At 46.4% G+C, this 25,998-nt stretch overlaps 1 protein-coding gene across 6 annotated transcripts in view; it reads right to left on the reverse strand.

The window, feature by feature from the left end:
- Window positions 1-25,998, reverse strand: part of BRSK2 (BR serine/threonine kinase 2) — a 457,676-nt gene that overhangs the window by 129,184 nt on the left and 302,494 nt on the right. For all 6 annotated transcript variants that reach the window (XM_034770318.1, XM_034770317.1, XM_034770316.1 and 3 more), the window contains exon 3: window positions 19,899-19,984. In XM_034770318.1, the coding sequence (XP_034626209.1) occupies window positions 19,899-19,984 (86 nt within the window). The remainder of the gene's footprint in view (window positions 1-19,898; window positions 19,985-25,998) is intronic.

Consider the following 25,998-nt stretch of genomic DNA (forward strand, 5'->3'; position numbering starts at 1 on the left):
GAAAGCTTCAGAGACGAAGGAGACGAGACGCTGGTGTTTAAAGGAAAAGAAACTGAATGCTTAATAGGAGAAATGATTTCATCCATCAGAGAGGAGCAGAGAGATCATGTACAGCAGCCAAGTGATTCTTCCCAACATGTTTTATTAATTTTATCTATCCCCTTTGCCACTTTTCCATCTGTATCCTAGATTCATCACCCTTCCCAGTCAAAGCTAATAAGCTACTAACCTCACATGGCCTCTAGGTATCAGGTGAGAAGCCTGTGCAGCTCGTAAAAAGAACTAAGGCTAGACTTTTTAAAAAAAAATCTCTGATAGAATGTTTAAGGCAACAAAACTGTATAAACCGTGCAACTGTTACAGGGATAACAGAAGTGTGGGGCAGAGGTGGCTGTAAGCCATCTTTGTGCCGCCCAGATTCTGCCTGTTCTAGAAGCTGTACAGCTCACAGCATGTTCTAACTTACAGCAGCCTCCCCATGACTGCCTATGGGCTGTTCTGCTGCCTAGAACAGACATAGCATAGAGCACAATACCCTCTCCTTTTCCTGGCCCCAACATGCCCCTATGCCAGGTGCTGTGAGGTGGGACACACACTGCTCCTGCAAAGGGATATTTTCCTTGGGGCCAAGTTGGTCCTTCATGGCCCCTATATGCCACCAGGAGCTAGAACGTACTCCTATAAATGGAGAGAATAGGCCAGCTCCCTCTGGGATCTATCAGAAAATATTTGACAATCAGTAGCTAATGTGTTAAGGTCACATCAACTACCCTCACAGGGTGGTAGCTGGTCATTGGTACATATGATGCCACTATCAGCCCAGACAAATCTATCCACAAAAAACAGGAAACCATGGGAACCTGTGCTCCCAAACTCAAACCAAATCTCAACATTTGTGGCAGCTTGATGAAAATTTCGTCCATTTTCCCACCACCTTCCCCTTCTGCCCCACTCCATTTTCAGGCAATTCCAAGCCTAAATTAAACCATGAGGAACTGCTAATCTCATGATAGCCCTGTCCCGCCAACATCTGTACCATCTTTTCAGACCACAGAGGTTAGGAAAAGTTGTGGTGAGGTCTGCAGAAGCAGCCCAGCTTGCAGTTACCAGGTGATAGTGCAATGCTCAGTGAAGTTTCAGCATCATGCTGAGAACAGCACAGTTGTGGGCCTCCTCCACCAAGTTTGGATTCTGAGCCATCTTTTCCTTCAGTTCTGTAGATCTTGGCTCAGGTTCATTTCCGTTGGTGGAAAATTTACTACTAATTCATGAGCTTGCTTTTCATTTTCACCTGCAAACCCCAGCTGCTGGGCCAGACTCTGTATGGCTCTTCCATGCGGGCACTGTGTGGGGAAGGGAGCAAGGAGCCTCCTCCCACCTTGTGCAGCACATGAAAGGGCAGGAGTGAGAACTGAAGTCCCTGTGCTCAAAGGGGAGGAGAGTAGGCAGAGCCATGACTCCACTCCTGTACTTGCTGGCTGGCTGCAAGGACAGAGAAGTGTGCTGCACCCCATAAATGGCTGTGTGTGCTCCTGCTGCACATTGGGGAGCTCTGGGAGAATGTCTTCGGGTGCTCCCTCTGGGGCAGGGCAGCTCTGTGCCACCCCAAGGCAGGGGTGTGCTTAAATTATCTTAAACAATCTAGCCCGGAGTGATTTATGGAAGCACAACTCTTATAGAAAGGCAGACTGGCCCAGGAAGAACTAAATCCGTGCATCACCAGGTACCAAGGGCACAATAGCTAAGGAGGTCATCCCAGTCCTGATGATTATAGAGAATGACAGGTTGTTTGCTAACCCTTAGCAGGCATGGCCAGGAATAACACATACATGCCACCTAAGTGTCCCCACAGCAGCTCAGCATTACGTCTTGGTAATGGATATGCAATTCATATCCCTATTCATATCCCCATTCAGCCCTATAGATCCACACAATTTATGATACATCTGCCCTTATACAAATGAGATCCTTCGGGGCAACACATACATTTATTAAAGTAAATTGAGATCTTTGGATGAAAGATTAGAAATACAAAATAACAACTGCATTTATAATACTTAATAACAATATTTTCTGTCACCTTTCATCAAAGGATCTCAATGCACCTTACAAGCGTTTATAATGAGAGCCTTGCCACTCCCCTGTGAATTAGGGAGATTTTATTATCCTCATTTTACATAGGGTGAAACTGAGGAACGGAGAGGGTGTAACTTGTCCAAGGGCTCATAGCAAGTCAGCACAATAGTTGGGAGCAGAACTCCTGACTCACAGGACTGACGCTCTCCCGTCGACTCCGCCTGTGCCTCTCGCCCTGGTGGAGTACCGGAATCGACGGGAGAGTGCTCGGCAGTCGATTTATCACGTCTAGACTAGACGTGATAAATAGACCCCCCGCTGGATCGATAGCTGCCCATCGATCCAGCGGGAAATGTAGGCAAGCCCCCAGTTAAAAGCCAGGCCAAATGGAAATGTCTTGCACAAAGCAAGTCTTGGGCTTTGATGGACTGCTAAGAAGAGTGAATGCATAAGACAGAGACCTTTGAGCCTGGGGAGTTTAAGCTGATACCATGCCACCACAGTGTACAAGATGAGATGGTCTCTCATTAAACTGAGTTCCAGATCATCAGTGCTTTAGAGATTATTACCAACACCTTGAGCTGCAGAGGGAACTGAACAGAAAGCAAGTGCAGACATGAGACAGTTGTGTGATGAACTAGACAGAGCTTCTGGGTATACTTCAAAGTTAGTCCTTGCACCGTCCACTTGCAAGAGGAATGATAGCTGATTCCTGACTAGCTGTTGGCAATGGAAGGCAAATTGGACTATCTAGGGACATTAATGGTTCTGCAAACCATTTTAACAAAGGCTAGAATTCGCCTTCAATAGATGATGCAGATACGGTATCTCTCTATTCCCCTTCTTTTCTCACTCCTCCAAAAACCTCTCACTGCCAAAGTCTAAGAGTTGTAGCCAGTTCATTTGCAGGCAGATCACTGTCTTGATCAGGCCCTGGCAGAATAATACTATATATTAATACTTTCTGGATTTGAAGAGAAGGTGATCTAGAAGGCATTAATACACTACTCAAGTGAGTAACTTCTGTGGCAAAATGTGGAAGCAACACTATAAAACATATTTTAGGAAGGGAAAAGTAACTGCTCCTGCTGAAACTACAAGCGGCGGCCAGCACATCCCTTGGCCCGCGCTGCTTCCCGCAGTCCCCATTGGCCTGGAATGGTGAACCACGGCCAGTGGGAGCCGCAATCGGCCGAACCTGCGGATGCGGCAGGAAAACAAACCAGCCCGGCCCACTAGGGGGCTTACCCTGGCAGGCGCGTGCCAAAGGTTACCAATCCCTGATCTATGTACTGATCAGGCCTGGTCCTAATTAGCTTTTGAGATTTTTATTAAATGGTACCGAAAAAAAAATCCCACCTCACTTAAACCTGGGCAGACAGATGGTTCGTCTGTGCATGCCTCAATCTGTGACCCACAGGGCGAGGTCCTATGGCCTGTGCTCTACGAGATCAGACTAGATGATCATAATAGTCCGTCCTGGCTTTAAAAATCTATGACTTGATATCTGTACTCCACTGTGAGGCAAAGACCTCTGAATAGAAGCAAAGAACAACTTTCAAGATGCAGAAACTTAGCACAGCTTCTACTGGTTCAAATAGGCAAGGCTTTGGGCTTATCTGGTAGAGCTGATGCCCACGGACTACGAAGATCTTGGTTCAAGATTTGGCAGCATGTTCAGCCCTGAGGCAGGGCACTTCAATGATTAATTAAGTCTGCTCTGCGATCTGGCCCCCTTGACTTCTACCTTAATATTTGGCTATTATAAGAGATGAGAAGAATGCTAAGACCAAGGAACTCAGCACAGACAATGGACACTCTAGACTTGACACGGATGCACAGTTAGATCAACATACCCAGTCTACATGGTCAGAGGCTTGAGTCAAATAGTAATTCAACATATAAGAACAGAAACAACCCTACACCCTCGCCTACCTCAAGTCCACCAGTACCCACACCTCTTAAAACTTCCTGATGGTACCATACGCTTAGGCCACATGAATACCCACTGACAGTCTGTGTGAAAATGTTGGTTGCATCAGGACTACCATGTGCCAGGCATATTCAGCAATCCCAGCAAAAGTCCAAGCAACCAGAAAATAGCAGCCACCCCTGCCACAAATTCCCAGCATGTTGCTCATTAGAAACTAACCATTCCTCCCAAACAACTCGACCGAGAGCTAGAAAACTCATTACATTTCAAAGCTACTGTGCATGCGTGAGGGACTGGTCCCAAATGCCAGGTCTCCAGAGACATGCTTGCAGCAAAATGCAGGCTTAAAGAGTTCTTCTGTAGGCCATCACTCTCTTTGCAAAAAGTTCTACTCCCTACAACTCAGCAGGAAGAGGGTTAAAAACTGCCCAGCCTGGACTGACATATTGTAATTCTTTGATGGCTTTTTTGCTGTGCCGTTTTCTATTGATTAAATAATCTCTATCAGATATTAAGCCCCTTGTTATTGGCGCAGCCTATAAATTATTCAGGAGCTATATAAATTCTTATGGCGGACATGAATTTTTAAACCCTAATTTGGCGCAGAGCCAGGAGCTCTTTATTTCCTCCCCCCCCCCACACACACACACAAGAAAATGTTTGCACTTGTGATTTTTTCTTAAAGGACCAATTTTAACCATAAGCTGCTTGTTCGAAGGGACTTTTTTGTGTGGTTGCTAATTCTGTTTGGAACAGAGGGATGGGAGCGGGAGGGGGAGATGTGGGTTATGCCTTTGTGCTGCTCCTACCTTTGATTTATTGGGGATGAAAGGTATTTCTAGGGCTGCCGTGGCCGCTATTTATGGTGTGTAGTCGTGCATGCCAAAGCACCGCAGTAGTCTCCTACATGGGCGCGTGATGTGGAACACATCCGGCCGGAGGGATGCTCACTACAGGCTGGGCAAGGCTGAGACGACACCCATTAGCTAGCACACTGTCCTCTGTTGCATATCTGTCATTGGCTGATCTGGAACCCTGAAACCACCCCTAGTTCCTATTCTTGAGAGCTTGGTGCCCTTTTGTTTACAGGCTTATGTCTCTCTCTGACCCTCACCCACACCATGGAGCTGCTGTCACAGGGACCTGTGTCCAACTTGCTTTCTGGCAAGCAAAGAGTTAACCCCTTGCTAAGCTCCATGACGATACACATGGCAGAGCTGAGGGCCTAGTTAGGCTCTCAGGTGGAATATTGGACCCTCTATCAAAACAAATCAGCAACAAAGGGGCAAAAATTGTTGGGTAAGTGTAGCTCCCCTGATTGAAGTTGTAACCCAGGCTGGGGTTTTCCTGTTTGCCTTCTAGTCAGGTGAACTGGTTTGGGGTCTCTCTTGCTGCACTTGAAAGCCCCAAGAATAATAGCTCAAGACTCTCTTTGCAGAGCCCAATGCTCTCCCCCCAACATGACCCAGATGCACTCTATTTACCCTTGCACTCTTTCTTCTGAAATCCATGCAGGGTTTTCCCACGTGGGTCTAATTTCAGAAGCTCGGGCTACCAATAAAAAAACAAACAAACAGTGCCACTCCTCTCTCACATCCTCTTTCACCTCAGCATCACTTTTCAACAGAAATAATCATAATTAAAAGAAAAACAATCAGGAGAGGGCTGGCAACATGCATGCCTCTGCAGACACTGCTGGAACGGCGGCTCTTTGACTCCCACTGCCAATAGATCCTGCACCTGCCAGACTTGTGAGTTGTGCATGGGCAGGAGGGGGTATTCGGTTTTCGTTAATTGGCTCAATGTGTAGCATTCTTATCGCTGCAGTCAGAAGGTTATGGGTTTTAAGTCCTGCAATGAGATTTGGGCTTGTGCCCAGTAGTGACATTGCCCTTCAGGATGGAGGAATGGCTTCTGTTGCATCTGGAGGGGGAGTTCAAGAACAAATGGCTCTTTTCAAAGGCGTAGGGAATAACCCCAGTGATCTGTCCAGTATGCTCCCTTTGAGTTAAAATGGGTTCTTGTATGGCATGCTTGGACTGGTTTGGATTAAATAATCAAACCTGAGCTGAGAACGGGAATTGAGTCTGAAATGTAAAGGTTAAGAAATGTTGTTGTTTTTTTAAAAAAAGATATGTCCCTCTATCTTATCAAGTTTCATAGCAAATTCCCATGAGACAACCTGATTCTGTGAGAGAAAACCAAACCTTGGAGGTTCATCCACCACCAGCTGCAACAGCACTTTGCAGTGATGTAGCATCTTTTATTTGGAGAGCTGGAAGGGCCAAGTTTTCACATAACTTCAGTGTATTTGGTGCTGTGCAGTTCTGGAAATCTGACCATGTGTGTCACAACTGGAGCTCCTGGGTACTCAGCATTTTTGAGAACCTGGCCCTTACTTAGGTGCCCAATGGGAGCTAAGCTCTCCCCAAAATGTGGACCAAACTGTAGAGGTTGTGTGCTTGAAAACCTGAGCTGATGGCCTCTAAAATGGTGAGTGAATAATAGCCTCCCTCCCCCACTTCAAAGAAGAGGAAACAGTGCCCAAAAGTCATCTGACTTGGTCAAGGTCAAGCCATGATTCAATGTCAGAGTCAAGAATAGAAACCAGGTATCCTGACTTCCAGACCTGTGCTCTGTTTCCGGACACATAATGACTACTGAATTCTCATGCACAGTCAGTGCATGATCGGTATAGCTCAAGGTTTTTGGGAAGCCCTTTGAGACACACTGAATAAAGACCACACTTTTTGACCACAAATTCTATTCTCCATGACTTATTCACGGTGTGTTTGCTTTGCATTATGGTCACATCAGGTGAACCTCACTATCAAGTGCTCTATAATACTTTTGTCTCTTGCTGCCTAATTGTGGGGTGGCTGGGAGTGCTGTGGAAGCAGGATGCTTATCCTGAGGTGTGGTGATGTGTCTAACTGTGATTGTCCCACTGAATGGTCAACCACAGCAGTCAACAGGCTGAAGGCATTGAATCAAATCCTCCTTAGCCAAAAGGATAATGGCTGTGAGGTGGGGACATCTTCCTATACTTTTACATCATGCACATCACCATAGTATCTGCCTCGGCATTGGCCTGGGGTGGAGATTTGTAAATTGGCAGCTATGAAGTGATATGGTCCTTAAGGTTTTGGCTAGAACACAGAGAGCATTTGGAAAGAATCACTGTTAGTTGCCATTATTATGTCTACAAGGAGATGGGGAGCTAATTAATGTATGTCCTGTGACTAGCCTTCATGAGCTACAAGATTGTTTAAAAAACAGCCACAGGGAAGGAGTGAGAGTGAAAGTAGAAGTCAGAGTGTGGCCCTGGATGTACTGTCATCAGCCTTCCTGTATAGAGAAGCATGTTAGCATTCATGGTGGTGCTTAAACATAGTTCTGGCTAGACAGGTGCTAACCCAACATCCAGACTCAATGCAAACAAGACCAAAGAGCTAGATAGGTAAAATAGCTAGACAGACAGTGCCCCCTTGAAAGGGTTCTGTTAAGTTCTATCTGTCAGGTGGAGTTCCTTTGGAAATGGGATTATAACGCACATTCTGGGCTAAATGGTGGCACTGGGTTTGCTATGCTAAGAGCTCCTTGAATAGCAGGTTAATTGCTTTTGCAAGGTCTGCAGGAAAGCCCAGACCTATTGAATAATAAGATGCATATCGGTGACTTAAAATATGATTTTAAATTGCTCCCTAGTAAAATATGCACTGGCCACTTCCACAGATGAAGGGCAGCATGTTTTTTTGCCTCCCCTTATTTAACACACAACAGGTTTTTAACAAGAAACCATTCCCCAGCTCACAGTGTAGTGCTATGAATGGTGTGTACACAGCTCCCTTCTATCTGCATGCTATTCACACCATTTCTCTCCAGGGCCAATTCATGTGGGAAGGGAACTTCTTTATATACAGTAAGAGGGGGCAAAAAAATCTGCTTTCAGATTTCTAAAGGGGTTAGTGTATATGTTGATATCCTTCATGTAACTGTACACCAGGGGTAGGCAACCTATGATACTTGTGCCGAAGGCGGCATACGAGCTGATTTTCAGTGGCACTCACACTGCCCGGGTCCTGGCCACCAGTCCAGGGGCTCTGCATTTTAATTTAATTTTAAATGAAGTTTCTTAAACATTTTAAAAACCTTATTTACTTTACATACAACAATAGTTTAGTTATATATTATAGACTTATAGAAAGAGACCTTCTAAAAGTGTTAAAATGTATTACTGGCACGCGAAACCTTAAATTAGAGTGAATAAATGAAGACTCGGCACGCCACTTCTGAAAGGTTGCCGACCCCTGCTGTACACTGTGCGTACATGTATACTAGACAGAGAATACTGCATAAGCAACTACAAGCTATGAAAGGAATAGGCAGGCAACTGTGAATTATGAGGCTGCAATCCCATCGCAGGGTGCTGAGGGTGTTATAAACCACGAGGGTGAAATACAAGTCACCAGAAAACCCCAGGTAGAAATATAGCCCATATATTTCCACACAACTTATTTTATATGATACATAGACCCACGCTCTGGACCCAGGTTTTCCACACACTTTGACTTGCCACCACCCCTCCTCAGTGTTCCCTGCTTTTCCCCTGTAGATCCCATGGAAAACTTCTGTTGTTGTCCTATCAGCAACAGAACTAAGTTTTGCTTTCACTACACCAGTCTGAGTGGTCTGTTTTGGAATTGGGTCCATGGCATTTAAAGATGACCTGCATATAGCCTGAGTGCCTGACACTCCCTCCAAGAACAAGTGGGATGAGAAGGGGCAGGGTATGTGTGTGTGTGTATTGGGGGGGGGCGGGGGGGCGGGGAGAGATGGATACTAGCAAAGCTTGCTGGATGCTGTATTTGGTAATGGGTTTACATAGCAAACTCCCCCACCCATTCAGAACAGGAGCTTCCAGAGGAACTGTGACTGAGAGGGGTGTCAGTGAGTTGTGATTCCTTTCTGGAGCTCCTTCCCGAGGCAGAGGGAAAACTTAGTTGGGACTCAGGAGAGCTGGGTTTAGTTCCCAGCTTTGCTACAGACTTCCTGTGTGACCTTGGGCAAATCACTTAATTTCTCTTGTCTTGAATAGGACTAAAGTTTTTTTTTTTTAAATGTTAGGCATTTAAAAAATACGCATTTAAAAGTCATAAGAAAACAGGAACTGCCAGAATGGATCAGACTTGTGATCCATCTAGTCCAGTGGTCAGCACCAGAGGCTTCAGAGGAAGGTAGAAGAATCCCAAAGCAGGCACATATGGGATAATCTGCTGTCTATGTGGATCTCATCCTGATTTCTCATAGTTACAAAATAACTTATGCCCTGAATCATGATTTTTTTTTTATCTTTTTCAAAACTCTTTGTTTGCACAAAGTGGTATACTTCAGGTTATTACAGTTCTCTGTTTAAGTGTCCAATCCCTCTTTGAATCTTACTAAATTCTTGGCCTCAGAGACATTATGTGGGAATGAGCTCCATAGTCTAATTACATAATGAGTGAAACAGTATTTCCTTTGATCAGTTTTGAATTTGCTCCCTTTCACTTTCATGGTATGTCCCCTTTTCCTTGGATTATGAGCGAGGGAGAAGAGAAACTGCATGAGTACTATGCAAGGTACTCCAGATAAGGCTGCACTATCAGTTTATAGTAAGGCATATTATCTGTGTTATTCTCCATCCCATTCCTTATGCATCCTACCCTCTTGTTTGCTTTTTTCCACAATAGCTGCACAATGAGCAGATATTCGCACCGAGCACTCCACAGTGATGCCCAGGTCCCTTTTCTGAGTTGATACAGTTAATTTAGAACACTACAAGGTGTGTGAGTAGTTCAAGTATTTCCCTCCAATGAGCATTACTTAGCACTTATCAACATTGAACTTCATTTGCCATTGTGTTGCCCATTCACCCAGCTTGCTTAGGTCTCTCTGAAGTTCCTCAGTCTTTTCTGGACTCAAAATGGACTCAACTAGCCTAAATAACTGAGCCATCTCCAAATTTTGCTACCTCACTGCTCATCCGCCATTCTAGATAGTTAATAACTATATTAAACAACACTGGATCGAGTCTAGACAAGGCCACTGTGCCTCAATTCCCCATCTGAAAAATGGGGATAATAATCTTCTCTTGCTCCTACCCTTTGTCTGTTTTGTCTATTTAGATTATAAACTGTTCAGGGCAGGGACTGTCTCTAATTATGTGTTTGTACAGCATCTAGCACAATACACCCTGATCTCTGCTGAGGGCTTTTGATGCTCCTGTAAAACAAATAAGAAACAATACTACTAAAAACAACTGGCAACAGTGCCCACTACTGTAGTGTTTTTATAGAGGGCGCTGTACACAGCAAGACACAGTGGAGCTGTGATTTTGCCCTAGGTACCTGGCACGATATTCTGCAGTCATACGGTTAAATAAGACAAATCAACGTGCTGGAAAGGAACTGAAAGCCTTAAGCCTTATAACCAGCTTTGTCTCTCTAAATATCCCAATTAAAAAAACCGAACCAGAGTAGATATGACTGCTACGCTAACACAGCTATGCTGCCGAATTTTTATTATTCTTTTTAAACTCATTTTCAGCGCTAAACAAACTGTGGAAAAAGGATTTGATTCATAGCTGCATTAGGAATCTACTCAACCAAAGCCCCTTGTCACAAATTAAATCATAAACCAAAAGTCAAACATGATTTGTGAAATTAACATTTATCGAGGAAATACTCCCCAGCGCCGCGCTGCGATTAGTCTCTGGCATCTGAAATATCAACCATAATTCATAAGCTGCCTAAGAAACCGTGCCACCGCCACCGCTGTCAAGATGTCAGGTTTGATGGAAAGGCGCTGCGGCAACCAGAGAGCAATTTGTTGCTGATGGTGGGGGTCACAGTGCTTTATTATTTGTGCAAATAAAGTGCAAGTCACATCGGCACCCCAGTTCCCACCTATAATAAGTGCATACACGCACCCTCCCCACACACACTTGTACCCGCCACGGACACTCTCTCCCTCTGCTCAATTCAACCCAAGGCCATGCCCAGTTCTAATTCTGAATAGTCAGATCTGGCACAGAATTATGCCATTTCTTTAAAATTATATGACTAATAAGATTAATAACAATCCCTTGCATTTCCACAGTGAGTGTGTTTCGCTGGAAGGACTCAACACATCTCTGAAGCAGGCATTATTAGTCCCATTTTAGAGACTGGGGAACTGAAGCACAGGGAGTGGCAAGTGACTTATTCGAGGTTACACAGTGAGTCAGTCGCAAAGTCAGGATTAGAATCCAGGATTCATGGCCAAGATGTTCAAACCTGGCTTAGAGATTTGGGGTGCTTCCATTTTTGGGTGTCTAAATTGAGTCACCTTAAAGGGGCCTGGTTTTTAGAGGGCAAGTGTTCACAATTTCTGAAAATCATCTCCTTTTAATGTGTCTTAAATTGGGCACCAAAAGTTATTTTTGAAAATTTTGGCAAAGTTACTTGCCTGGTGCAGTCACAATGATTCTTCAAGATGTGTGTCACTATGAGTGCTCCACTGTAGGTGTGCTTGTGTCCCTGCATTGCTGATCAGAGAACTTTGCTACCTGTGTCTGTTAAACCCACACATGTGCTGTCTCTCCTCATGCCCCATCACGAGGCCAGCCACCGCGGGTGGGCTAACCCCCCCTCAGTTCCTTCTCTACCACAGTCATTGGCAAGAGCTCAGAAGTAGAGAGGAGGAGGATGGATTGTGATGCACCCATAGGGACACATGTCGAAGAGACATCGTTACTGCACAAGGTGAGCAACTTCTTCTTCTTCTTCGAGTAGTGTCCCTATGGGTGCTCCACTGTAGGTGGCTTCCGAGCAGTACCCACCACTGGAGGGCTGGGACTTTGGAGTTGGGTCAGTTACAGATGACAGCACTGTGGAGCTGAAGATGGTATCAGAGGTGGAGTCCCCAGTGATAGCATAATGTTCTGCGAAGGTGTGGACTGTTGCCCATGTCACCGCTCTACAGATTTCTGAGATAGGGACATTCTTGAAGAAGGCGAGGGATGAGGAGATCGACCTTGTGGAGTGTGTATGAATAGTAGCTGGAGGGGTCCTATTGTGAACTTGGTAACACTGTCCAATGCAGTTCGAGACCCACTTGGAGAGTCTCTGGGCTGATATTGCTGAGTCCTTGGATCTTTCTGCAAGGGGGAGGAAAAGCCTAGGGGACTTCCTGAAAACCTTCATCCTGTCCAGGTAGAAGGCTAGGGCTCTCCTGACATCTAGTGTGTGTAATATAGCCTCCCTGTTGTCTCGGTGAGGCTTGGGTAGAAGGTTGGAAGGTGAATCAATTGGTTCATGTGAAACAGGGAGGTTTCCTTAGGGATGAATTTTGGATGTGGCCTGAGTGTAACCTTGTCCTGAAAGAATACCATGTAGAGGGGATGTGCCGTCAGAGCGGCTATTTTCCTATTCTCTTAGCCGAGGTGATTGCTATCAGGAAGGCCGTTTTCATAGAGAGATATGTAAGCGAACAGGTGGCCATGGGTTCGAAGGCCTAGTCAGTCCTTTCAATGCAAGGTTTAGGTCCCACATGGGGTAGGGTATCAGGGTTGTGGGAAAAGATTTACTATACCCTGGAGGAATCTTTTAGTGGTTGGGTATGACAGCACTGAGTATCCCTCTACTGGCTGGTGGAAGGCTGCTGTGGCCACCAGGTGGATTCAGAGAGTTGAGAGATAGTCACGATCTTTTTAGGGTCAGTACATAGCCTGAGATCTGTGGAAAAGCCATGCATGTTGGGGAAATTTGTTGGGAAGTATACCAAATCTGGAACCAGAACCATTTTTGCAGGTAAGTTCAGCGTGTCGAGGACTTTCTACTGTGTAGTTATATCTCTTGTACATCCCTCAAGTAGGAGTTCTCTAGGTGTTGGAATCATGAAACAGGCACGCCTTGAGGCAAAGAATCCCGAGGTTTGGTTGTAGGGTGCATCCTCTGTTCTTCAAGAGGAGATACAGAGTGGATTGGAGAGAGATCGGCAGGCATATCGCGACCTGTGACAGGTAAGGGTACCAGGTCTGTCTCAGCCAAATGGGAGTGATCAGTATGACATGTGCTCCTTTTCTTTTTATTTTCAATAGGACTTTTGACAGTAGGGGAAAGGGAGGAAAGGCATAGAGGATGCCCCTGTCCCAGGGGAGGTGGAAAGCATCGCCCAGGGAATGTTGTCCTACCCCTGCTCCGTAGTAGTGGTGTGAACATTTCCTGTTCAGTTCAGTGGCAAACTGTGATTGGTGTCCCCCACTGCCTGAACAGGTCGTGAAGTATTGCTAGGTTTATCTCCCACTCATGGTCATGTGGGAATTTGTCACTGAGCCTGTCCATTATGGAGTTTTGTGTGCCCAGGAGGTAAGCTGCGGACAGTCCAATGTCGTGAGAGATACACCAGTTCCATAGTCTCATCATTTCTGCACAGAGGGAGGGCAACTTGGATCTCCCTGGTTGATTTATGTAATACACCTCTACCCCGATATAACGCGACCCGATATAACATGAATTCAGATATAACGCGGTAAAGCAGTGCTCTGGGGGTGTGGGGCGGCGCACTCCAGCGGATCAAAGCAAGTTCAATATAACGCGGTTTCACCTATAACACGGTAAGATTTTTTGGACAGCATTATATCGGGGTAGAGATGTACATACATGCTATGTTGCCTGTTAGCACTCACCTGTGTAATCCTTTGATCAGCAGAAGGAAATGAGCACAGGCATTTCTGACTGCCCTGAGCTCGAGGAGGTTGATGTGAAAGAATATCTCCATGGATGACCATCTGCCTTGTATCATGAGGCTGTTTAGATGCGCATCCCATCCTATGAGCAATGCATCAGTGGTGAGAAGCAACGATTGGGGGGTGGGGGTTTGCGAGAAGAGGATCCCTTTGAAAACATTGGCTGAGTCCTTCCACCAGTCTAAGGAGTTTTTGATCCTAGTGGGTAGTGACGGGGTTTGTCTAGTGTGATTCTGGTCTGTAAACTGAGATGAACCACATCTGGAGGCATGGCATGTGAAGCCCTTCATGTGGTATTACCATTGTGTCTGCTGCCATATGACCCAAGAGTTGGAGGCAGTGTCTGGCTGATATTTGCGGGTGGTTTTGAACGGTCTCATTGAGTATGGCCAAGGAGGGGAATCTGTGTTGAGGTAAGAGAGCTCCGGCCTGTAATGGGTGGAGGTCGGCGCCTTTGAATTCCAGATGATGCACTGGAATGAGGGTTGTTTTCTGGGTGTTGATCTATAGGCCCAGTTCTGGGAACAAATCTATTGCAGATCTGGTGATTCAGTGAGCCTCATGGAGAGGCTGGGCTCTGAAGAGGCAATCCTCCCGATAGGGGGTAAAACATGATCCCTTGGGAGCGCAAGTGTGTGGCCACTGCTGAGAGAACCTCGGAGAATACATCAGGATGGATTTTAGCCCAAAAGGGAGTACTCTGTACTGGTAGTGGTCTTGTCCTAGATAAATTTGAGAAATCATCTGTGAGATTGAGATATGGAAGTAGGCATCCTGAAGGTCGAGGGCTGAAAACCAGTCTCCCTGTTCCAATGCTGGAATGATCATGGCAGAGTGATCATTTTGAATTTTTGAGGCTTGACAAACTTGTTGAGTGCTGTAAGGTCTTGTATAGCTCTTCAATCTCCTTCCTCTTGGGTATTAGGAAATAGCGAGAGTAGAACCCTTTGCCTCATAGATGTTGAGCAACTGGTTCTATGGCTCCTAATTGGAGGAGACAACCTACCTCTTGTGATAGTAAACTCTCATGAGAAGGATCTCGTGAGGGACAGGGAAAGGTGTTGTAGAGGGAGTAGGGAGGTAAAATGGATAGATCTGTAAGCCCCATCGGTCTGATGTTATATGTTCCCAGGTGCTGCAGAATGTTGCCAGATGGTAGCCAAATCAGCGGATAGTGGTGGTCAGCTGTAGGAGTGGTCTATTGATGCTTTGATCAACATATCAAAATTGGTGCTTGGAAGTGGATAGCTAGGATGTAGAAGATTGTGGGCCAGATGGTTTATGCCTCGGAAACTTAGTTTTCTTCCTCTGTGGCTCGTAGTAGCACTGACTCGGGTCTTGGGAGGTGCGTGGTTTGTGGTGAGGCTGCGGACTATATTTTCTCTTTTGTGCTGGCACGTAGATGCCCAGTGAGCAGAGAGTGGCTCTAGAATCCTTTAGTGTGTGAAGAGAGGCGTCCATCTTCTCCGTGAAGAGCTTAGTGACTTCAAAGGGAAGGTCTTCAACGTCAACTGCATCTCTTTCGGGCAACCTGACAGATATACCCACCGCTGTGGAGATGGACCTGGCTGCTGTCTTGGCTGCATTGACGGCAGATTGTAGTGCTATCTTGGTCACTAACTGTCCCTCTTGAATAATGGCTTTAAATTGGTCAGGGTGTGACTCAGGCAGCTGTTCAATAAAATTGTTCAGTTTTTAATAGTTTCTGTAGTTGTATTTCACTGATAGGGCTTGGTAATTGGCAATTCAAAACTGTAGCGTAGCCGAGGCCAAAAAGATCCAAACCCTTCCAGTCCCTATCGTAGGGAGTAGACCTCATCTGATGTTGATGGCCATGAGAGTTAACAGCATCCCTGTAGTGGGGCGGCTGCCCCACTCCCTGAGAGAGTGAGCTGCAGCAGGCCAGTGCGCCTCCACAGACAGGCAGCCAATTAGACAAGGGCTTATTGGAAGCCAATCGGGGTCCAGATTGGAGACAGCCAATCAGGGCCAGGCTCAGCCCTACAAAAAGGTTGCTCAGGGAGAGGTGAGGCAGTCTGTCCCAGGCCTTCGACAGGGGAAGGTCTGTCTCCAGAGGTGGGAGACTAGCACCTGGGACAGCGCTGGGCAGGCTCGGGGGAGCAGAAGGTAGCTCCAGCTCGGTGTCTGCCAGGCTGCAGGCCTTGAGGGGAAGGGCCTAGCCGGTGTGAGGGGCCAAAGGGGAAGCGGCCCAGGGACGTGGACAGACAGAGGGAGAGAAGGAGGGCAGGATGCCTGCCACAAGAGGGTCCCTGGGTTGGGACCCAGAGTAGTGGGCGGGCCTGGGTCCTCCTCTTCCCCCTTGCCTTACACCCGGCCGACGGGAGTGGTCGTCTTGGGCTGCACCAACCCCCTGCCAAGAGGGGTGTGACTTTGGGGGTGCAGTTGGCCACATTGGCCGGGGCACAGAGAGACAGCTGATTGACCACCACCCCCCCCGAAGGGGGCGAGGATGGACTAAGGGGCACTGCCGGAGGGCAGTGGCTCAAAGAGGACGCCGCAAGTTGGGAGCAACGCAGGTCCACACGCCAACCGAGCGCGAGACAACAGACGGGACACCACCAGGAGGGGGTGCTCTGCTGGACTGAGCTAATTCCCGAGGACGACCAGCAAGGGGGGCTGGGTGGTGAGTCCCAACACTGTTACAATCCCCCATGATGGAATTGGGTGGAAGGTGGGAGAAGAGGAATTCTGTCTCCCTTGATGGGATCTAATATTTTTTGTCCACCTGCTTGCAGGTAGATGCCACCGATCCTGGGGTGTGCCATATGGTTTTTGTGGGGTCCAGGAGAGCCTCATTAATAGTGAGGGCAATTTTTGAGGACAAGGATGAATGGACTATATCAAGAAGTTTGTGGTGGATGCCCTTGGCTTCTTCTAGCGGTATCTGAAGAGTGTCTGCCACTCTCTTCACTGGGTCCTGGAAGACACGAAAATCATCAGCAAGAGAAGGCAGTGGAGGCATAAAGGCCTCATCTAGTGAGGAGGAGGCTATGGTCACCTCTTCCTCAGTGCTGCCCTCTGGTTTTAGCACGATTTCTTCTGCAGGTTCAGAAACTCTGGACGCTGCAGCTGAGGGGGTGCGTCTCGAGAGTTCTCGAGTGGGGCTAGATGCTCGAGAGACATGGAGGCAATATGCAGCCCAAGGGTCCCAGTATGGCCACTGGAGTGGTGGTGGCATAGAGCCCAGCAGTGGTGCCCAGGGTTGACCGTACCAAGATGGTGGTGGTGGGGCCATCTGGGGATATGCTTAGGGACTCTGCTGGTATTGGGAACCATAGGGAGCCTTGGAGGAGTATTGCAATACTGCCTCCTCTGGTTTGCTGTCCAAGTCTGCAAGAGTGGCGGAGCATGGCAGGGCAGCGGGGAAGACTCCTGTGCCAGATGAAGACTCAGTGCAGAGGTCTTGGTACTGAGAAGAGGGGACTCCGGTATGTCGGCTACACGGAGATCCTTTAGTGCCACTGGCGGTTCTGGGAAGGACAGAGATCTAGCTCACACCGATCTCTCTGGTGCTGCATGGGGCATTGATGATGGTAGCAATGGAGTATTGCATTCCAGTAACATCTTCTTAGAGGAGTGCTTACTCCTGTCCTTGTCCCTTGGTGCCACTGACTTGATACCTGTGCCCATGGGATACGTGGGTGCATCACTGGCACCTGCCGGTGTAGATCTTCATAAGCCTTGGGTACTGGGCTTGGTGCCAATGGTCCCGAGGACACCAAGCATGCCGGAGATCATTTATGGCTAGCGCGGGGCTCACCGTGGGGACTTCTGAGAGGGCTCAGTGGCTGCTTTCTTCAATCCACAGCCTTTGGATGTTGAGGGCTGTGGGGAAGACTCATGTCTGCCAGGTGCAGGTCCGGAAAGGGTCAGAGGGCTGCCTTCATGAAGATGATCTTCTATCTCAGCTCCCTGTCCTTACGAGACCAGGGCCTGAGTTGCTGGCAGAGACCACACTTTTGTGGAATGTGGCCTTCCCTGAGGCAGCTAATACACTGGGAGTGCTTGTCTGTGACATGGATCACATCTTTGCTGGAGAGGCACTTCTTGAAGCCTAATGAACTGGGCATATCCTTTTGGGGGAAGGGTCCCCAATGAGAAAAAGCGGCAAAAAATAAAGTCTCTTTTTTAAAAGTATTTTTTCTGGGAGCAAAATAAGAAAGAAGCAGAAAACTACAATTACAACTATGTACTAGGAGACTAACTGGCTACAGAAATGTAAAGCGAGAGTAATGGTTGTAACGGACTGCGAATAGCTCCGTCTCTAGCCAGGGGCAGTTGAGAAGGAACTGAGGAGGGTTAGCCTGCACTCACTGGCTAGCCTCATGGCAGCTAACGGAACACAGCTATGGAAGTTCTCAGATCAGCAGTGCAAGGACGCAAGCACACTACAGTAGAGCACCCACAAGGACACTACTTGCAGTAGAGCATGAATTCCATGCTGTAACCATTAAACAGCACCATCCTCCATGCCGTAAAAGAATCCCATTGTCCAGGAGGGGGTAACAACGCAACCTACTTCAGCAGTTATCTGCACACATGTGCAGAGACCATTTGTTGAAGGCATCTGTAACTAAGAGAAAAGAGATGCTTGACTGTCAATGCCGCAAAAATAATGATCTTTTAATCCCAACTCCACCCTGAACTGTTCAGCTTGGCCTTTGTTTTCCAGACGTTTGTACATTGTATCGATCACCCAAACGCACGCAGCCCCTCAATGGACAGGTTGTAGATATAAGAAAAAAAGGGTTCACACATGAAAGACTCTTTCACTCAGCCAATAGGAAGCCTGAAGTCTGATCCCAGCCCTCACTGAAATAAACTAGGAGTCTTCCCATTGACTTCAACAGGAGCAAGATTAGGTCCCTGCTTAACACCAGTATCTCTTTTTCCTCAATTAAATCAAAATGCATTGGCTATAGAAATTCTATTCCTGTCTGTCATCCCACACTCCCTTTACCGCCCCTCCCTTGCAAAGAAGGCTGGCTTGACAGGACACTTGGAGCTACATCCTCAGCTGGTGCAAACTGGACTTCAGTGGAGTCATGCCCCCTTATACCAGCGGAGGATCTGGCCCACAGCATGTAGCTGAAGATACATGGGAACCAGCTCCACCCAGCACCTGTGACAAGCCATCTGGTGGCCATTGTTCACCACCCTGGGCAGGCTCTGTCCCAGAGGAGGATTCGGAATCCAAAAGAAATTACTGCCAGGTCTATTAAACTAACCCTTGAACGCCGAGGCCTCACTTCTTGGAATAGGAATTCATTGCTCCAGTAACAAGCTTGGTCGTATGGTCGATATGGGATTATTACATCCATTCAACACACATTCCTTGGTTCAGTGATTACACCCTTATACTGCTGTGACATTAAGGGGGGTCACTGCTGGAACGTGATTTTCAAAAATAGTTTTAAACACTCTCCCCTTGCTTGCAATACCCTGTTAAAAACCTGGAAATCACATTTAACTCCCTTCTGGATTTACCCTTTTCCATTTGGAAAACATTGATTTTTTTTTTCTTAACTTGAGCCAAGATTAATGTGTCTTGTTTGTTTGACAACAATTTCAAACTATCTGGTACCTTGTCAAGCCAAAATAATTTGGTCTGTGGACCAATGTCACTGATGGGTGTAGACAAGTAGGCCCTACAAAAACAATAGCTATTATTGTCTGGACATTTTTCAAATTAAATTTCTTGGTGAGGGTTTAATTTAAAATATTTAGAACCTGGAGGATTTTATCCACCAGATTATAACAGTTTTGAGGTGGGTCTAATTTGGAGTCTACAAACCTGGATTTTACCCCTCTATATCAGCTAAATATTATAGAAAAAGGCTTGTTTATAATTTAATTTTTTTTTAAGATTCGAAAGGGGGAAAAACAGAAGAAAAGGGGGAATGAGGAAACCAAGTAAATGAAAACCATTCCCTCCTCAATCAAGTGCTGATAGCAGGCCACATGGGCAGCAAAGTTTAGAGTGACCTCATATCCTATTCTAGTCTCTGCACTGTTATGCTGTCTCCAAACATTTCTCCCCCCAAACTCCTTCCCTTCCATTTCCCTTCTGACTCCCTGGCAAAAGTCAATAATACCTACAAATATTTTTTATTTTCATAAACGTCATGCAGCTTTAAAACGTGGGGGTGTTCTATCAACTTCAGGATGGCTATTTCCCGCTCCACCTGGAAGAGAAAAGAGAAATAGAAGCAAAGGTTAGAAGGTTACATTAGAAATCATTACACACATTGTCCCCTCTTACCCATTTCCCACTCCTTCTGACCCTCCCTTTCATGCACCAACGAGCAAACAAGCAGAAGCTATAATAATAGCACTTAGCATTTATACTGCACTTTAGAAAACATTAATTCAGCCTCACCATCCCCTCCCCTATAAAAGTTGGTAAATAATACTATCCCTATTTCACTAATAGGGAAACTGAGGCAGAGGATTAAGTGGCATGCCCGATCGGACAGAGGTAGGCACTTGCAGAACCTGGCACAGAATGCAGGAGGTTCCTGGCTCACAGTCCTATATGCTCATGCCAGGCCTCTCAAACAACAGAAGGTCTAACCCATCATCCCAACTCCAACTGACTTCAGTGGGCCTTGGATGGGCCCCATTGTGCTAGGCATTGTACATACACAAAGTAGGAGAGAGTCAGGGCCCACAGAGATTACAGTCTAAACAGAGAAGACAGTGGGAGAAAGGAAGTACTAGCATTTTACAGCAGGTGAAGTGAGACACAGAAAGAGCAAGTGATTTGCCCAGTGTTACACATGAAGTCTATGGCAGACCCAGGAACTGACCACAGATTTCTGGAGACCTAGTCCAGTGTCTTAATCACAAAACCATCCTCTCTCTTCATCCTCGACCTATCCAAAACATGGCGACTCTGAGGGCTTGTCTTCAATACAGATTTAACTGCAGTTATAAATCGAGTGTTGCCCCCAACTTGATTTCATAGATTTCATAGATTTCATAGATTCTAGGACTGGAAGGGACCTCGAGAGGTCATCGAGTCCAGTCCCCTGCCCGCATGGCAGGACCAAATACTGTCTAGACCATCCCTGATAGACATTTATCGAACCTACTCTTAAATATCTCCAGAGATGGAGATTCCACAACCTCCCTAGGCAATTTATTCCAGTGTTTAACCACCCTGACAGTTAGGAACTTTTTCCTAATGTCCAACCTAGACCTCCCTTGCTGCAGTTTAAACCCATTGCTTCTGGTTCTATCCTTAGAGGCTAAGGTGAACAAGTTTTCTCCCTCCTCCTTATGACACCCTTTTAGATACCTGAAAACTGCTATCATGTCCCCTCTCAGTCTTCTCTTTTCCAAACTAAACAAACCCAATTCTTTCAGCCTTCCTTCATAGGTCATGTTCTCTAGACCTTTAATCATTCTTGTTGCTCTTCTCTGGACCCTTTCCAATTTCTCCACATCTTTTTTAAAATGCGGCGCCCAGAACTGGACACAATACTCCAGCTGAGGCCTAACCAGAGCAGAGTAGAGTGGAAGAATGACTTCTCGTGTCTTGCTCATCACACACCTGTTAATACATCCCAGGATCATGTTTGTTTTTTTGGGAAAAGCATCACACTGTTGACTCATATTTAGCTTGTGGTCCACTATAACCCCTAGATCCCTTTCTGCCGTACTCCTTCCTAGACAGTCTCTTCCCATTCTGTATGTGTGAAACTGATTTTTCCTTCCTAAGTGGAGCACTTTGCATTTGTCTTTGTTAAACTTCATCCTGTTTAATTCAGACCATTTCTCCAATTTGTCCAGATCATTTTGAATTATGACCCTGTCCTCCAAAGCAGTTGCAATCCCTCCCAGTTTGGTATCATCCGCAAACTTAATAAGCGTACTTTCTATGCCAATATCTAAGTCGTTGATGAAGATATTGAACAGAGCCGGTCCCAAAACAGACCCCTGCGGTACCCCACTCGTTACGCCTTTCCAGCAGGATTGGGAACCATTAACAACAACTCTCTGAGTACGGTTATCCAGCCAGTTATGCACCCACCTTATAGTAGCCTGACCACACACACAAACCTGAACTCAAATGTGATGGTGCTTTTAAATAGAGTTGGTTGGCCCCTTGGGAGTACAAGCTGCAGCTCAAGTTAGCACAACTCATCAACAGCTAATACATTCACCCTGTGCTGCTAATACAATCACTCTGTGTTGCTCGATAGTTATATCGCAGTGTGACTGCTCTCACTCCAGATAGGCTAACTGACGAGGAGTTAATTAACCCACAGTGAGTGTTTGTGATGAGTGTAGATAACTCTAGTTAACTCTGCCGTAAAGAGATAGCCTAAGGCAAGCAGTGTACAGGCAAAACCAGGCAATATATATAGGTGCAAGACCAGTTTTCAAAAGTCCACCAGGGCAGGATTAGCCAACCATCCAAAAGATGGATGGAATCTAGCTAGACTTCCTCCCCGCCCCCCCCCCCCCAAATACTGTAACTGGTTACCCTGCAGCCATCATCTTCACAATCAAAACACACTGCAATGCTGTGCCAGAGCATCAATCCCCTAATAACCAGACAATCCCCCAGGAACTTCTCCCCACGTAGCTTTATTTCTTAGTGCCCCTTAACTTGCTGAGTATGTTCCTCCACCAACCATTAAGCACAGAACTTCTCCTCCTGACAGGCAGGTAGAGCTTTCTGCATGGCACTTTGGGAGCTGTAGTTCTCAAGCCTTAGTGATGAGGTCATGTCTCCCAGAGAGAAACCAGTGAAACTCTCAGCCTTTCTCACATTGGAAGAAAGGGTACATGTGCCTCTGGGACAGTCCCTTTCTGATTCTTTCAAAGTGTTTATTCTTTTCTGCAGAATCAGAAGCCACCTGATAGATCCACTTCCACACTTGTGATCTCAGGAAGTATCTATTTCATAGCTGGGGTGGGGGGAGATATATTAGCAGGCTGCAGTGGAATCAATGACATTCCACAAGAGAGAGATACACACACACACACACACACACACACACACACACACACACACACACACACACACACACAGTTTGTGTGTAAGTATACATGTGGTACTGCAATTCTCATAGAACTCTCCTAAGAGCCAAGCTTCAGTGACACACATTGATTGGTGGTGATAACTCGTAGACATCATCTTCCCATCACCACCACTAAGAAGGAAGCAATTCATGAAAATAGAAATCTGCACTATGCAGTTTTATCCTACAGCAATTTCACAAAAATGCAGCTATTGTACTACTGTGAAGAAGCTGGTTCACCCTGATCCCTTCCACAAAGGCCCAATGTCCTTCATCTCACAAGATAACTGTTGATATTCGGAGGGGTCTCATCAAGTGCTTGGTCTGACACGGTTGCATTTAAGGAAAAAATACCCCCTAAGATTTGTCTTTAGGAAGATTTCTCTGAAATCAATTCCTCCTTCTGTCTCCAAGTCAGCACCTTGGAGAAAGGAGATGCCCAAATATGGCGTGGCTTGCCACAGTGATAGTGACGTGCTGCTACTGGAATGCAAAATCCCTCTAATGCTTAGCGGCAGCTCAGCCTATCTGCATTCATTCCATCCACTCTCCAAGGTCAGGTCAGCCTAGGGAGGGAGGGTGGGATTCCACAGTCAGTAACCAAATTGCCAGCCTTTCTGATGACTGCCTGATGAACCTGAACATGTACCCACCTGTCCATGGCAGAGTCCATCACTAACATCACAGTTTATTCCCCATTCTATGTTTTAGCTGGGGAGGTGGGCAGGAGGAGAAATGGATTTTTTCCTCATGGACACTCTTGAATCACTATGCTATATGAATAGTTCTAGCTAATAATACTGCAAACATGTGTCCTGCTTCTGCTAGCATTGGGGAGACGCCACTGCTGTAAAATACATCCACGGAACATCAGGGCTCTTCTATGGGGCAGTATTGTGTCCTCTTGCCTCCACAGTGCAAACATCCCCTTCCACTTTGACAGACAGATGGCTCAGAATAAGAGTCTGGCACACCCTCAAGTAAGGAGATAAATGGAGCGAACAGAGGTTGGAGGCATGCAGAGGACATGCACCCGACTGGTCAGAGGGCAGACTCCATCAGGCAGAAGGAAAAAGTACCAAAACCTGATGGACCATTAATAGGAGAGGAAGGCAAGATCAAAGATTCAGACATATGACATCTCAAACACCCACAGCAAATGAGACTAAATCATGCAACCATTTTCAGGATGAGAAAATAACTGTATTGTAGGCTCACAAGGTCATGCAGAGCATCCCCAGAGCTTGGCATTAGCCACACAAGCTCACCTAACTTTTCAGTGCAATTCTATAGCACTGTGCATACACACATGCACAATGACCTTTCCGTACATATATTTCCCAGGGCTGAGTCCCCAACACTAGACACAGAAAAGCTCCCCAACTTTTCAGCACATTCCCAAAGCTCAGTCACTGGCATTCAACACCAGCTTTCCAGAGCTGAGAGACTGACACCACACAAACAACAAAGGTTACCAGGGGATGGAGGGAGGGACAAGGCATTTCATGAGAAGTGTGATCACCGTACAGGCTATGGAACTAAACAGCTGATCTTATCTCTCTTTACAGTCCTCCCTTTAGGGGCTCCCATGACTGTGAAGGATGCTACACCTTGCAGTTGACAAGCCCCGGGTTATCTAATCACAGGGGAGAGTCACTGCTTTTGAAAAAACCCTGTTGTGACGTCTCTGGCCACACATCCAACATGAATGAGTGAAGGATGGCAGCACTCACCCAAGGTACTGTTTGGTTACTATCCGAAAGCGTGAGCAGATGGGGGCATGAAGAGGCAGAGATTTATGATGATATCACTTGGCGGAAAGAATTCAGTTATATTACTAGCTGGTCTCCTTGAAACAGGTGAAAATAAGACATTAAATCAACTATTCACTTGCTTCTCCCAAAGTCTTATACTCGGAAGCACTCCTTTAAACTGGCTTGTGCCAGCTTCAGCAGTTTTGGTGCAGGCCTAAGGAGGGTCCCATGTTTATTTTTGCAGGAAAATGCATAATAACCTTCTGGCATCTGAATTCTGATGGGGAATTTGGGTGTATCTACATTCAGACTCCAAAGCTGTGGAGAATGCCAGGCTCGATACACGATGCAGTATTTCAACACAATGAATGGCAATCTGCTGCAGGATCACACCGCTGCACTGCAGTCAGCAGTCCATTCTACAAGGCAGCAATGCCCACTGGTTAGAGCAGGGGGGGCTGGGAATTAATACTTTCAGGCTCCAGTCCAGAGTTTGCCACCAACGTGCTCTGTGACAGTGGGCAAGTCACAAGAGCTCTCTGTCCCTTACTTTCTCCATCTGCAAAATGAGGACAATAAAACTTACCTGCCTTTGCAATCATCCGATGAAAGGTGTTTTATGAGTGCAAAATATTATATTTGTATTATTGTCTATGTCAGGATGCTGTAATGGAAGTAGGCTCTGAAGGCTGTGTGTGCTAGGAAGCTAGAGAGAATGACACAATCTCTGTCCAGCAGCCTAAATATAGCTTACCCTTGGAACTGTTACAGCAAAGTCCTACCCCTCCTCCACTCCATGGCACCACAGAGCTGCAATGAACCATATTCAATTCTCAACTTTCCACTGCAGTAATGAGCGGCTCTCCCAGACCCCACTCTCCCACTCCCACAATAATTGATATGGCTGAGACGTCGCATGTAGCTCTGAATAGTGGGTCGATTGATGCATGGATTAGAAGGGACTAGTAGCACTCCACATAGTTAGCAAACAAGCGGCCCAAGAGCAATAAAGCAGAACAGAACTGGCTTTAAATAGGACACAACTCTGCCTTCTTCTCCTAACCTTTGCCAGCTACTGGGCACACTTCGCACATCCCTGGTCTAGCAGAACTCATGTATCACTGCCCAGCTCTGAGCCAGCAAGGACAAGGCAAGGAAGAGCCCTGTGGGGGTGTCTGCTTTAATGTAGATGCAATTACCAGAGAGCAGGCCAAGTCTAGAATAGTCTGTGAGTCTGCAGTAAATGAAGAACACACAATAACATTTGTATAATAGTCTTTAAAAAAAGAGGCCTCATCCATCTGCCACACAAACTCTGGGTTCCATGAGAGGTTCCCAGACACAACCTGGGTGCCCTCACCTTGCAGCGGACTATGTCTGTGCAGCACCCCATATCCTCCAAGCTGGGGAGAG

Source organism: Trachemys scripta, chromosome 4, assembly GCF_013100865.1.
Source record: "Trachemys scripta elegans isolate TJP31775 chromosome 4, CAS_Tse_1.0, whole genome shotgun sequence".
NCBI lineage: Eukaryota > Metazoa > Chordata > Testudines > Emydidae > Trachemys > Trachemys scripta.